Genomic DNA, 14,623 nt, shown 5'->3' on the forward strand with positions numbered 1-14,623 from the left:
GGTATTTCTGTTATACAAGTATATTACACAGCTTGGGGCAGTAACAGGTCCGAAAAGCTCTTCTCACCCACTGATACTTTAAGCTAAAATAGGAGAGAAAACAAACAAGCAAGAAAACAGGTTACTTTGATTATAGGAATTTATGATTCACTAATATCTCAACTTAATTACCACTTAAATCCATGCACTGACAGTACATGGCCAATTCCATGACCAAAAAAGTCTCTGGAGTGTCAGGTACAGAGGAGAGCTAACTGTATCCTCTAACTATCATGAAAACATTCAACAGCTGGGGCTTAGTGTGGTTCAATATGACATGAAAACCAAGTTTCACTGACTCCTGGTCTAGAGCTGCCCCTCCTGGGTAGTAACCTGGCCAAGTTTAAGATGTTTGGAATAACTGGATCAGGCTTTATAACTTAATTATGCAAGATGCACAATGGATTGTGTAGCTCAGCCAGACTCTGCAAATACTGTTACTATGATTAGGGGAAAAAGTCAGTCTGTTTATACCGACTCACAGTGAACTCCAATGGCAAGGACAAGATTTAACCTATAGGTTAGAAACAAAACACTTTCCATTTGAGGCAAAGCGCTTTACCTTCTTTGCCTGACATATATTGATCCAAGGAAAATCTCTCTGCTTGAATCTTGTAGCTCAAACCACCCAGTATGCTTATACTTTGTCCTCACGTGCCCTGAAGGCGGGGGCACCATTTATGACTGAAGCAGGGAAAACACTTCAGCTTATGAATATGCAGGTGGGTTCAGATAGATACCACATGGCATCCTGGACACAGAAGCTGATTTACCCTAGGAGGGAAGAGGTCTACCACGTAGGGTCTGGTTCTTGCTTGATTTGAGAGCTTCCATCAGTCTCCTTTATTTCTATCAAGTAAAACAAAAGGGAACCGATTAACTGTACTATTAATGCAAATCTGTTCAATTACAAATCTACTCATACCAAACTATTCATTACAATGACTTAATAGGAATTATAAGATACTAAAAATGATAAGACTGTTCTCTAGCAGTAAGTTCTAAATTTTGTTACTTAGATTTTCAAAGTAATGAACATCTTATTAATTATGCATGTAAAGGACCCACACTAGCTATATCTAGGTTATATAGCAGTCATTCAACTATTTCAGAATTCATTAAGAGTCATTTGGGGAAAATGGAGGAAAAGAACCCATGAGTCATCTCTAAACACAATGTTTCTGGGCATAAACTACAAATCCAGTTCACCCAGAAACAAAACTACCATACAGGTCCAGTTTAAACAGCTTTAAAAACACAATTAATCCTTTATCTTTGGCCCTTAATTTTTGACAACCAGACTGACTACTCTTTTTACCTTCTGTTGCAGGAACCTCCAACTGGCTCGGCTCGGCTGATTCTGAGGAGAAATACATAAAGATTTTACTTTAACATTTTTCAAAAGTTGCTTTCAGTTATTTAAAGAGCCTAGAGGGAGAAAGCTCTCTAGACATTGTACACAAAGCCCAGGTCTAGGTGAGACAGCAGCCACAGATTCTTGGGATTAAATACACCATTACTCAACCAGACTCTCAAAAACCTGCTTTTCTGAAACCTGTTAAATTTGCCTACACAATCGAAATCTTAAATAACAATCTTAATTAACACAGCTCTAACACGAAAGTAGGAGTTTCTCTCTCTCTGTCTTTTTCCCCTTTCTTCTGTGGGCTCCCTTTTAATAAAAGCCTTTTGTTACTTTCAATGAATCACACAGCAGGCCTAAACACTTTGTTTCTAAGGGCTTTTTAAAACTACAATGCATGCATTTCCGCCCAACATAATTTTGGTTTATAGCAACCATTGGAAACAAATGGCATAAGAAGCCAAGTTAAAAAACAACCTTCTCCCCCCATCACCCCACAACTGCATTCTTCGCCACTGGTCTCAGGGTTCCTGACCTGGGACGGTGGGAACAAATGGCATGTGGTCCAGTTCTCAATGAGGACCTATGGCTTGAGCTTATATAGGCTTTCAGACAAAGGAGTCCAAGCAAACAAGTCTGCATGTGCACGAGTGTGTGCATATGTGTGTACATGTGTGCTGTGGAATTAACTTTCCCTGAAGTTACGTAAATGTAAGCATGTGAGGCCACACAATTTATGTGACCTGTTTTATTGACTAAGTAGGAATACTTCTATATTTTACCAAGCTTAATTTACCTTGGATCACTGGGCTTTCTGACTCACTCTGATCAACCAACTCTGAAAAGAAAGCAGATTCATTTAAGTAATAATTTAATGATATGTTGTTATATTTGAAAAGCATTTTTTACATACATACATTCTCTAATCTGATGCTCCAACTTTGCTATAACAGGCACTATTTTCCTTATGACAAGAAGGGAACAAATATTAAAAATTCTAGTATGTCCCATCAAAGTAACTAATTCAGAAAAAGTAACTAATTACCATAAAATTCTATAATAGACTAGGGCACAAGGAAAAGAACAAAACTGAACATTTTAAACATAAGGTAAAGGAGCAGGGAGGCATAAAATACAGTGTCTTTTGAAATTAAAAATTACACAGAAGGTAGATGAATTGGGATCAATAAATTTTTTTCCCCCAAAAAAACCCCACACCTTATCATGAGGTTTCTTTAAATGACAAAGTTCCCGGGTGTAGTTAAAGCTGAATGCCAAAGATGACTGAAAATCTATGAAGCAAGGTTTACTTCTTTTTCATTCATTACTGACATCCCCAGATGCTAACATACTTGGCCAAGATAGACAGTATAATAAAAACAGATTCTATAAAAAAAGAACTCATGGCTTGGGGGAAAAAGCAAATAAATATATTTTGTGCTAAAGTGAAACTCGAAACTTGGGGGCAGAAGAGATATAACCAAATCCGTGACACTGAAGGAGTGGTGGCCACAGAACAGCATCAATAGTGTGAAGCAAACAGGGGGGTGGGGGCAGGCACAACAGGGGCCCAATTTCTCAGCTCAGGGGACAAACCAGCAACTCACGAGGCTCAGCTGCTCAGTGACCACTGAAAACTCCTGAATACTTTCCCAACAAATAAAGTACACAATTGAATACCCAATACAGATGGATTTTAAAGAGTTGGAATAATACCAGTTGGAAAAAAGACTGAAATGTTAATGGTATTAGTTAAGGATAATTCTCACTTTTGAAATTTTTTAACAATAAAGTTAACAGAAGAACATAAAACATACTAGCATAATTAAGTTTTGCTAAAAAAAAAAAACTGTTTAAACTGATACGAACATCAGGGAACTAGAAGAACACTTACACTTGTTTATGCAACAGTATCTGAGGGCCCAGTGGCTGCCAGACACTAGGCCTAAATATTAACAGAAGTAGCTAAATCACATTAAAAGACTTATTTTTTCCAGCCCAGTAATTACAAACTAATAGCAAAAGTAATAACAGTAGTAGTAAAAACAGTAACAAATATAGATTTTGCTTACTGAGCACATACTAGGGTCAGGGGTCAACAAACTTTATTACAAAGAGGCAGTAAGTATTTCAGGCTTTGCATGTCAGTCCAGTTTGCCATAAGCAAATGGGCCTGGCAGTGCTGTAATAAAACTTTATTTACACGGACCACAGCTTGCTGGTCCCTGTTTTAGAGGCCTGACACATAATGTGTCATTTAAAATGCTCTAAAACTCCCAGAATGGGTACTAATATCATTACCATTTTCCTAATAAGTAAACCAAGATTTTAAAAGGTGAAGCAACTTGCCCAGTTTTACACCTAGAAAGTGCCTGGTGCCTCACACACTGAGGGCTAAAATGACGACTTTGAATGATTACTGCTGTAGGTGAAGTAATAAAATGGTACACTCTCAGGTAAGTGTACGTGCAAGTGCACGTGCGCGTGCACACGCGCGCACGCACACGCGCACACACACACACACACACACACACACCCTTCTCACATCCCAGAAAAGAGAAAAGACTTCAAAAAATACTCACGGTTATTAATCACAAGTCCTGGAAATGGTCTAAAGAGAGAAACAAATTGTACAAGTTTTTTTTTCTACTCTACAAGAGCTTACATGTATATTCAGTTTATTCAACTAACATTTAGCCCATGTCACTTACGTGCTAGAAAGAGAAAAGCTGTCCACTACTGTTTAATCTTATACTTTCTAATCTATAGACAGATATACGAATAACTAATATGGCACATTATTAGAAAATGCTACATCAAGATGGTGGGAAAAAAATAGGAACAATGCAAAGGGAACAGAGTAATTTTAGTGAAAGGAGGAAAAAGCCTTGGGAAGGTAATACATTAGCTATTTCTGAGTGTTGGTCCTATGCAGACAGTGGGAACTTGACAATGAATGGGTGTTATTTAATAACAGCTAAGTTTGGGGAGGTGGAAGAAAAGAGTGAAAGGCACTTGGGACTTCTGCTTAGGTGGATGACAAAAGGATACCGTAAGACTTACTGTGACAAGCACACATCAAAGACTGTAATTCTCACAATGCTGTTAGATGGCAGGTGTAACCATCATTCCTACTCTGTGGATAAGGAGCTAACACTCTTCAAAGGAAACAACTACAATCTCACTGGACAGACAAGGAAACAGAAGTGACTTAGTATTGAATCCCTGTCTGATCCAAAGCCTGTGAAGAGATGCCTGAGGCAGAGGCTGACAACATTTTTCTGTAAAGGGCCAGACAGTAAATATTTCCAGCTTTGTAGACCACACTGTCTCCGTCCCAACTACTTAATTTTACCACTGCAATATGAAAGCAGCCACAGACGATATGTAAACAAACGGATGTGACTGGGTTATAATAAGACATAAAACTAAAATAAAAGCAGATGGCAGGCTGAAGCTGGTCCACAGGCCATGGTGTGCTAACAATCCCCTGCCTTAAAAACCAGAGAACTGAGTCAGCACAAGGAAGAAAGAATCTAATAGTACAGTAACTAAAGAATTTCATTATAGTTCATTTCATTACATGGCAAACTTACTACATACGGCTACATTTTGGAAGATGACTCAGCCTCAATGATCTGCAGGTTCATTCTTATGACCAAGCAAGGAACTCTCACGTACCTAATGACTGTGAATTTAATGAACTCAGCAGAATCTAAGATCCTTCTCATGGAGCTGATTTCCAGATAGCTGGGGGCTTTGAATGACACTCCAGGAGGCATGCCATCAACCACCACACAGCCAGGGTTAATTGTGATTTTCCTGTAGGGAACTTTCACAGGGAAACCCATACCAATGGCTTCACCTATAGCAAGACAAACGGCATAAAAGCACAGATGAACCTAGCACCTTAATTGAGTGTTGTAAAAGCACAGATTAAAACTACCTGAGCATAATTTACTTTTAAGATCTTATTGAGACGAAATTTCCTTGCTTACTGCAAGCTATACTATGCAAATGCAAAACTTACCAAATTTTCGACTGAAGAGGTCATTAACTTGTTCTCTTAGCTGTCTAGCTTTTTCAACTTTTGACAGTCTTTCATTATCATCATCTAAAAAGGTTAAGAGAAAGTTGTAACTTAATAATGCGATTTTAATACCAGATAAATTTTTAGGTGCTTTATGTAACTTCATTTTAGGGTTTTGGAATGTTTTTAAAAATGAATCAAAGGCTTCCCTGGTGGCGCAGTGGTTGAGAATCTGCCTGCCAATGCAGGGGACACGGGTTCGAGCCCTGGTCTGGGAAGATCCCACATGCCGCGGAGCAACTGGGCCTGTGAGCCACAAGTACTGAGCCTGCGCGTCTGGAGCCTGTGCTCCGCAACAAGAGAGGCCGCGATAGTGAGAGGCCCGCGCACCGCGATGAAGAGTGGCCCCCGCTTGCCGCAACTAGAGAAAGCCCTCGCACAGAAACGAAGACCCAACACAACAAAAATAAATAAATAGATTGTCTCCTATTTAAAAAATAAATAAATAAATAAAAAATGAATCAAGATTGAAATGATTTAACCAAACAATTTAATAATAACACCAAACTGACAATGTTGCAGTTATGAAGAGCTTTGCTTGCCGTCTTACACAAATTTTTTAAACAACACACTAGGCATCTGGGTAGCCTACAGGTTTTAGCTCATGCCGCCGAGTCTCATAACTGCCAAGAGCTGTTTAGCGATAAACTGACAAGGTGATGTATTTGGTTAATAACTTCTGCAGGGGCTGGTGGGGACAACACACAATGTGCAGTGTATTCAAAATCCATGAAACCCCACAAACTACGACTGAGGCAGAGAGATCATACCTGGAATCGTCACCTGAATGATGTTAAGGTCTTCAACACCTGATGCAGTAGTATTCACACTGGGCGATGAATTTATTTTTCCTTAAAACAGAAACTCGAGATTAGAACATATACAAATGCAATCAGATCTTCCCTAATAAAGTGCTTACAATTCAGACTACAAAAGGTAGTATTTTAACCCAACTTTGTTCCTTTTCATGACATGTTTTGTTGTTCTGTGATATTAGGCTTCCTGAAAGACGGTCTGCACTTTTTTCTCTTCCTTGTGGTGCTTCGTAGAGCATCAGATATGTGGAGACCCTTAGGTATTAAAGAACTTAAAAATCGTAAACTAGTCCAAACCCCAACCTTGAATGAGCTTTCCTGCTTTTATCTCAGTAGCCACTCTTTCAACAATTTTCTAAATTAGCGCTGCAAAGTAAGTGTCTAACAGCGTGTTTTCTGCAGCAAATGCTTACTTGGAGGGCTCTTAGAGGAGGAGGAGGTGCTCTCCTTAATGGCCGTCTCAAACATTTCAGGCCTAAGAACAAGAAAAGAGAAAAAACTTTTGGGCTAACATTCCAATAGTAAAACATTAAAAATTAAACAAGTAAGAGATTTTAAAAGCCAGCAACTTTCTATAAATACACATTCTTAGTAATGGAAGAACAGAAGTAACATGGATCTCTAAAGGAACACACATATAAAGACTAATTATAATTGTGATTTTAACATCCACCCCAGCCCCATCTAGTATAAACAGCTTCTTCCTGTGGTTTCAATATATCCTAGAAAGAGTCAATGCTAGACTGGAGAAGGAAACAGGAAGAGACCCAAATGCAGGTAGCATGGAAACAGAAGACAGGCTGTAAAAACCTGAACACAAGAGACTGTCTCTCTTAGGAAGCAGGAGCAGGGGCCCTAGCCTCTACAGACCTGGCTGAAGGTACAGAGGGAGGCCATTATGGTCGGCAATGTCAGCTTTGATTGTTTGACAGCATCCTTAGGGAACTCAGAAGTAACCTTTAATAAGTAAAACCTAAAATTCCTTTCAATTCATTTCAAATGTATTTTGTTAACTCTAATTATTTCCATTTACTTCAATTGTGCTGGCATAATTCACAGATTTCCAAGCAAACAGGAGAGAAATTTAAAATATTCTGTAAGCTGGAGAAATAAAAGGGCTTTATAAAACTGAACCACTGGGCTTCCCTGGTGGCGCAGTGGTTGAGAGTCCACCTGCCGATGCAGGGGACATGGGTTCGTGCCCAGGTCTGGGAAGATCCCACATGCCGCGGAGCGGCTGGGCCCGTGAGCCATGGCCGCTGAGGCTGTGCGTCTGGAGCCTGTGCTCCGCAACGGGAGAGGCCACAGCAGTGAGAGGCCCGCGTACCGCAAAAAAAAACAAAAAACAAAAAAAAACTGAACCACTGCCTAGACTCCAGTAGTATCAACCATTAGGATATCACTGTGAGGCTTCCCTGGTGGCGCAGTGGTTAGGAATCCACCTGCCAGTGTAGGGGACACGGGTTCCAGCCCTGGTCCGGGAAGATCCCACATGCCACAGAGCAACTAAGCCCATGCACCACAACTACTGAGCCTACGCTCCAGAGCCCACGTGCCAAAACTACTGAAGCCCGCACACCTAGAGTCCATGCTCTGCAACAACAGAAGCCACCACAATGAGAAGCCTGCGCACTGCAACGAAGAGTAGCCCCTGCTCGCCGCAACTAGAGAAAGCCTGCGCACAGCAATGAAGACCCAACACAGCCAAAAATAAAAATAAATTTATATTTTAAAAAAATGTCACTGTGCATAGACTTCACAAAATCAAGTTGTTATCCCCCTGATAAGCCATAGCCCTCCCTCTTTTGACCAGTTATGAAAAATTTAAAATATATACAAAGGTACAGCTTAAAGAGCTTCTTTGACCCTAAGGTTTGGCTGAGCTCCAAACTTGAATCCATGTGCCATCATCTCCCAGCGTCAAACTGTATCAACTCATGGTCAATCTTGTTTCATCTTATCTCCTTACTTTTTAATGATGAACTTAATTTTGGCTTTGTTTCTGAGTATCTTCTCCAGCCTTGGAATGCCAAAAGTAGATGGTCGTCGGAATGGCACACCCTCGGGTAAGCCTTCCACGTAAAAGTCTTCAGGGAAAGACTCAAATAACGCAAACGGCACTTTCACAGCTTGTTTAAGGCCAAGAGCTTCACCTAAAAAAACAAAACACATTTACTGGTTCTCATATTTATAACTTAAAAAAAAACTAAACCTTTTTTTTTTTTTTTTTTTTTTTTTGCGGTATGCGGGCCTCTCACTGCTGCAGCCTCTCCCGTTGCAGAGCACAGGCTCCGGACGCGCAGGCTCGGCAGCCATGGCCCACGGGCCCAGCCGCCCCGCGGTATGTGGGATCCTCCCGGACCGGGGCACGAACCTGCGTCCCCTGCATCGGCAGGCAGACTCTCAATCACTGTGCCACCAGGGAAGCCCAAAAAACTAAACCTTTTTTAAAAAATGCATTTTAAATTACATTTTGCAGCTACTAAAACCTTTCTTTTTAAAAAATCACATTAATTTTAGAAAAATTTCTTCAATTTCTTGGTGCTCAGAAATGTGGAAGAAATTATAAAATTCATGCCTGCAAAACCCACACTTCTGATGCCAGTAATATTTAAATGCTGAACAATTTTACTATGCTCACATTTTTCTATTTTATAAAAAAGCTACCTCATATTTTAATAATAGTATTTCAAAATAAACTTACCACATTTTTCATTGAAAAGATTTTCAACTTTCTGTTTTAGGTCAGTGATTTTGGCATTCCAGGCCTCTGCATATAAAAAAACAAGAGCGATTAAGATGTTAGTAATAGTTACTAGTATACATCCAATGGCAGAACTTCTTCATCTTTTATTGTGCATCTTTAAGCAATACAAAATAAAAAATACATAGGTTTTAAACACAGGCATGTCTTGATAACTACTCTAATCCTGATGCATTATTTAACTGTTTTATTATATTACTAATATGTTGGCTACGAATAAATTAAAAAAAAAAGAAAACCAAAATACCCCCCCAAAACAATTTCAGTATCTACTACGTGCCAGATATAGTTTTACCCCTTAAATGATCTGGTATTTATAATCTTCATAATAACCCTATGGAACAGGAAGTAATGTTATCCCCACTCATAGATAAGGAAACTGAGGCACAGAGACGTTAAGCAGCCTGCTCAAGGTCACAGAATTATAAAGTACTGGCACCAGATTTGAATTCAGTCTGGCTCTATAATCTGTGCCTTGAATTGCTAATATATACTAACTCACCAAATAAAAAAAAAAAAACAATTCAACTAGTAAAATATTTTACTAACTCCTTTTATTTAAAATAATGAAATAAAGAAAAACAACACGTATTTACCGAAGGAAAACTCTCTCCCTCGAGGCTTGAAGGGAACATTAGAACCATTAGTCTGGGTAGGGGTTCGAACAGCTGAGGTTTGAGGGTTGCTGTTATTAGGGCCTACAGAATTAAAAAACATAAACAAAAAACATAATCAGCACATATATTCAAGCATCCTTAAGTACTGCTCATGATTTCTCTAGGACATGCTCTTGAAGTCCAACCTGTGCTGGAAAAGTTAAGTTCAGTGTGTATACAAACAAGCACTCTGCAATGAAAATAGCCACTGCTGTCAGTTTTACAGACCTCCATCCATTTTCCTACTTCCATCCCTATAATCAGGCATTTCCCCCCAAAACACATCTAGCTTTCTGGCTGATCTGAGGAACTTTCAATTCACTTAATGATTCATTACGCCATTTTGAAGCCACTGGTTACCTATGTTGGCCTTTTATGTTTTTCTTTCGGCCTTTGAACATAAACACGACTTTAGATACAACTATAGTCGTGTTTATGTTCAAAGGCCGAAAGAAAAACATGAGCTTTCCTTTGGATTCTCTAGCTGACACTGACATATCCTTTCTTTGAATTCTTAGTAATATACAGAAACAATGTTATGGGTTATCAGTTGTTTTCCATTAAAAGCCTGACTATGGCCTCAAAATCAAATAAAATATCAAGATTCAACATTCTAATCTTTAATTACTTCAAACTCCTGAATAAAAACCCCACAGCTGGGCTTCCCTGGTGGCGCAGTGGTTGAGAGTCCGCCTGCCGATGCAGGGGACACGGGTTCGTGCCCCGGTCTGGGAAGATCCCGCATGCCGCGGAGCGGCTGGGCCCGTGAGCCATGGCCGCTGGGCCTGTGCGTCCGGAGCCTGTGCTCCGCAACGGGAGAGGCCACAACAGTGAGAGGCCCACATAACGCAAAAAAAAAAAAAAAAACACCCCACAGCTTCCTTAAAAAGCATAGTGATAAAAGCAAAGTATTTCTGGACCAGCTGGATCTAGCAGCCTGGTTGACCTGGCAGGTATAATAACCAGACAGAGGAACTCAGTACATCCTATTACCATACTTCTTTAACAGGCTACTAAGATCACTCAACTAACATCTCTTTTTATACTCCATGTTCATAAAGCAGCCTTTTAATAGTAACAGGGCAAGACAGGAAGAGACTTGTGGTCACCTGACAGAATTAAGCTGACTGAAATATCTACTTGCGATTCAAAAATCAAAAAACTGGCATTCTGGTCTATGCTTAAGTGAAATGACACTACACACCCACTAGAACGGCTAAAATAAAAAGAATGACAATATCAAGTACTGTGAGGACGTGCAGCAACTGGAATTCTCATACATTCCTGGCACAAGTGTAAAGCAATACAATCAGTTCAGTAAACTGTTTCTTAGAAAGTTAAAAACCCAGTAAATTCCACTTTAAATATCTATTCAAGAGAAGGAAAGCATATGCCATGTTTTGTACACAAATGTTCATATAGCATCTTGACTAGACAAAGACAGGAAATAAACCCAAATGCCCACTGACAAATGCATAAATTAATTCTGGTGAATCCATACAATGGAGTAATACTCAGCAATAAAAAGAAATACTGAAACATGCAGCAAGTATAAATCTAACAACACTGTGCTAAGTAAAAGAAGGCAACCATAAAAAGAAAATATACAACATGATTCCATTTATATGAAATTCTACAACAGGCAGAAGTGTTCCATGGTGACAAAAAGTGGATCAATGGTTGCCTGTGGCCTGGCCTGTGAGGGAGTGACTGCCAAGGAGCGTGTGGGAGACCTTTTAGGGTAAGGGAGATGTTCTATCTATTGACTAAAGCGGTGCTACAAACGTTTTTCAAAACTCAAACTGTACAATTAAACTGTATGCATTTTATCACGTATAAAGTGTACTCAATAAATTTGATTTTTAAAGTAATAAAAAAAATCCATTTACAAGCATGATGTATAATTTAAAAGAAAACATTAGTATGGTGGAAAAAGAAAAAGTCCCTCCTTGCTATCACACTCTTGACAAAAAGTCCCTGAACATGGACACAGCTCTTTACTACTCAAATTAGTTAGTGTTAAACCACTAACAACTATTTTGTGGTATTTTAACAAATATAAATTAAATTTGGGGTCTAGTTATAGCCCTGGTTAAGCAAAAGAAAGCTACTGTGGGACAAGGTCCTCTGTGGCTTGGGTAAGACAACAGAAAGAGATTCTCTGTTAATCTGAAGGCAGGTCAAAACCATTTTTCATTAACCCATCACTGCCCTTGTACACGAATGTTCAGAGCAGCATTACTCATAAATAGCAAAAAGTAGTATAAACCAAATGTTCATTAATTGATGAATAAACAAAATATGGTATAACCACACAATCAAATACTAGTCATCAATAAAAAGGAATGGACACACATTAGGATGGATATTATCTAAAAAGCAGAAAGTAACAAGTGGTGGCGAGGCTGTGGAGAAATATCACCTTGTAATTGAAATTGTTAATTAGAAACATTTAGAAATCTAACTTTGGGACTACCCTGGTGGTGCAGTGGTTAAGAATCCGCCTGCCAATGCAGGGGACACGGGTTCGAGCCCTGGTCCAGGAAGATCCCACATGCCCTGAAGCAACTAAGCCCGTGTGCCACAACTACTGAGCCTGCGCTCTAGAGCCCACGAGCCACAACTACTGAAGCCTGCGCGCCTAGAGCCCGTGCTCCACAACAAGAGAAGCCACTGCACCACAATGAAGAGTAGCCCCTGCTCGCTGCAACTAGAGAAAGCCCGCACGCAGCAACGAAGACCCAATGCACCCAAAAATAATAATAAAAAAAAAAAAAAAAAAAAGAAATCTAGCTTTATCGCAGTTAAGTGTTCTGCACCTAAAACAAGTTTTATAAAAACTCATCTGCATAAAAATATAAATAGTAAAGTGAAGAAGCAACAGATTAACTAGTGAATTGGAGAGCGGACAGGAACGGGACACAGAGCAACCTCACCTTCAACAGTGACCTCAATTTCAGGAACTTTTGAATTACTCCCAGGGCTTCGTGGTCTTTTCGGGGACTGCAAAGCTGCAAAGTAAGCATACAATTTCTTTTGCATATTGTAAAAAAATCCCGAAGGAGATGCTTTATAAAAGCAGAGTATTAAAATTCATACAGTTTGGCTCTTTTCAAAGAAACCTGAAGAATTAAACTGGTAGTGTAATCCTCCACATGAGTCTCAACAAAGCTGTGGAAACATGAAGGAGGATTGCAAACATGAAACTGCCAATGAAATGTTTACTTTTAAGAGACAGAGAGGAGGGAGGGAGGGAGGGAGAGGGAGGAGGGGGGTTCATTAAATAAAATACCTTAAAAAGCAAAGAAACAAACCGAAAGCCCCAAAAAGATATCTGCCAACAACTCAGTATGTTTTAACGCACTTCTTGAAGTATAATGAAGGTATACATAATCTCTTACCTTTAGTGTTTATTTTACTAGCCATTCCAGGAGGCAAGTAGGAAATAACTAGTTCAGGTCTAGAGAAAAAACCAAGAAACATTAGAGTGGCCAGTATAATATTGGTCTTCACAGCTAGTAAAAATTGTGATGACCAATGTTTTTTTATAAAGGCGACCACAAGATAACTCTGTAATGTAACAATAGTTTCTTCCATTATGGACCCAAAAAATTCACTTTTCCTTCCTACAAATACCTGCTAAATGATTTTATGAAGAGTAAATGACTTCTTTCATGAAAATGAAAACTAGCTATCACTAGTTTAGTTTCTTCAACTACTGAAATGCTGCAGACATATAAATGTGAAACTTAATCACTTAAATTCAGTTGCCCATAAGTTTAACCAGGAATAACAGCACATAAAAATCAGCACTTTCATCCTTCCCTCAAGTATCTATCAATAGTAAGAGACAACACAGCATCTCTTAACAAACTTCACCTCCACCAATGTGAGGCAGGTACAACTCTCCTTGTCCTGATGAAGAAAATCAAGGACAAGTTAAAGGATGGGAGGCAATGGACAAGGCCAGGACTGTAGCTCAATGCTACGCTTTCCATCATGGACTTCAAAGCCTTAGCCATAACCTGAAGCTAGAAAAAATTTAAATAGAAATATGCCTTGATTGTTCTAATTCCAGAAAGGACTACATTGGCAAAGAGAACTTACTTTTTAACAACAAACTTAATTTTATTACTTCCACGGACAATCCTTTCAAGTCGTGGAATTCCAAACCAGGTAGGGCTTCGAAAGGGAATTCCTTCTGGCAAGCCTTCTACATAAAGGAACTCGGGGTTTGATTCAAACACCGGGTACGGTACTTTTACTGCCTCTGTGAGTCCAAGAGCTTGCGCTGAAAGTGTAAGAGAACATAACTTATGGAAGGTAAAATTTTACAGACAGTCTTTTAGTTTTGTCTGACAGCAGTCTCTGTTTATGTTTTTAATACATATACTTTTTAAAATTGTGATATAATGAACATATAACATTATATTAGTTTCAAGTGTATAGCATAATGATTTGCTATTTGTATATATTGTCAAATGATCACCATACTAAGTGTAGTTGACATCTGGGCATTCTCAAATACGTTGTGCAAAAGTTCCCAACAATCTAGCAATTTCCACTTAGTAATATAGGTATTTTGCTTAGTATATTGTGTAAAGTTGACAAAGAAGCCTAAAAAATAAGAGGAACATTTTACCACTTCAAAGCAAAGGGATAATTAATCAAAATTGTCTCTGTGCTCTAGGCAGAAATGAACTACAGCCATTGCACTGCCATGCTACCAAAATGGCAACTATCCAGCCCTTGTGTTATCATCTAGGTGCAAGTTTGCTGTTTAAAAGATAAGAGGGAATTCCCCGGTGGTCCAGTGGTTAGGACTCTGTGCCTTCACTGCCGAGGGGCAGGGTGCGATCCCTGGTCGGGAACTAAGATCCCACAAGCTGTGCGGGG

At 39.3% G+C, this 14,623-nt stretch overlaps 1 protein-coding gene across 1 annotated transcript in view; it reads right to left on the reverse strand.

Moving 5' to 3' along the window:
• The window catches only part of GTF2I (general transcription factor IIi), a gene marked incomplete at its 5' end in the record, with an annotated part of 77,056 nt that continues 62,433 nt past the window's right edge, over positions 1 to 14,623 (reverse strand). The window contains 15 exons of the mRNA XM_079719292.1: positions 1 to 83; positions 813 to 888; positions 1,358 to 1,399; positions 2,199 to 2,240; positions 3,985 to 4,013; positions 5,084 to 5,267; positions 5,433 to 5,516; positions 6,263 to 6,343; positions 6,721 to 6,782; positions 8,277 to 8,460; positions 9,012 to 9,077; positions 9,668 to 9,769; positions 12,664 to 12,738; positions 13,129 to 13,187; positions 13,835 to 14,018. Coding sequence (XP_079575418.1) covers positions 830 to 888; positions 1,358 to 1,399; positions 2,199 to 2,240; positions 3,985 to 4,013; positions 5,084 to 5,267; positions 5,433 to 5,516; positions 6,263 to 6,343; positions 6,721 to 6,782; positions 8,277 to 8,460; positions 9,012 to 9,077; positions 9,668 to 9,769; positions 12,664 to 12,738; positions 13,129 to 13,187; positions 13,835 to 14,018 — 1,253 coding nt within the window. The 3' untranslated portion in view covers positions 1 to 83; positions 813 to 829. The remainder of the gene's footprint in view (positions 84 to 812; positions 889 to 1,357; positions 1,400 to 2,198; positions 2,241 to 3,984; positions 4,014 to 5,083; positions 5,268 to 5,432; positions 5,517 to 6,262; positions 6,344 to 6,720; positions 6,783 to 8,276; positions 8,461 to 9,011; positions 9,078 to 9,667; positions 9,770 to 12,663; positions 12,739 to 13,128; positions 13,188 to 13,834; positions 14,019 to 14,623) is intronic.

The sequence above is a fragment of the Hyperoodon ampullatus genome, assembly GCF_949752795.1.
Source record: "Hyperoodon ampullatus genome assembly, chromosome: 14".
NCBI lineage: Eukaryota > Metazoa > Chordata > Mammalia > Artiodactyla > Ziphiidae > Hyperoodon > Hyperoodon ampullatus.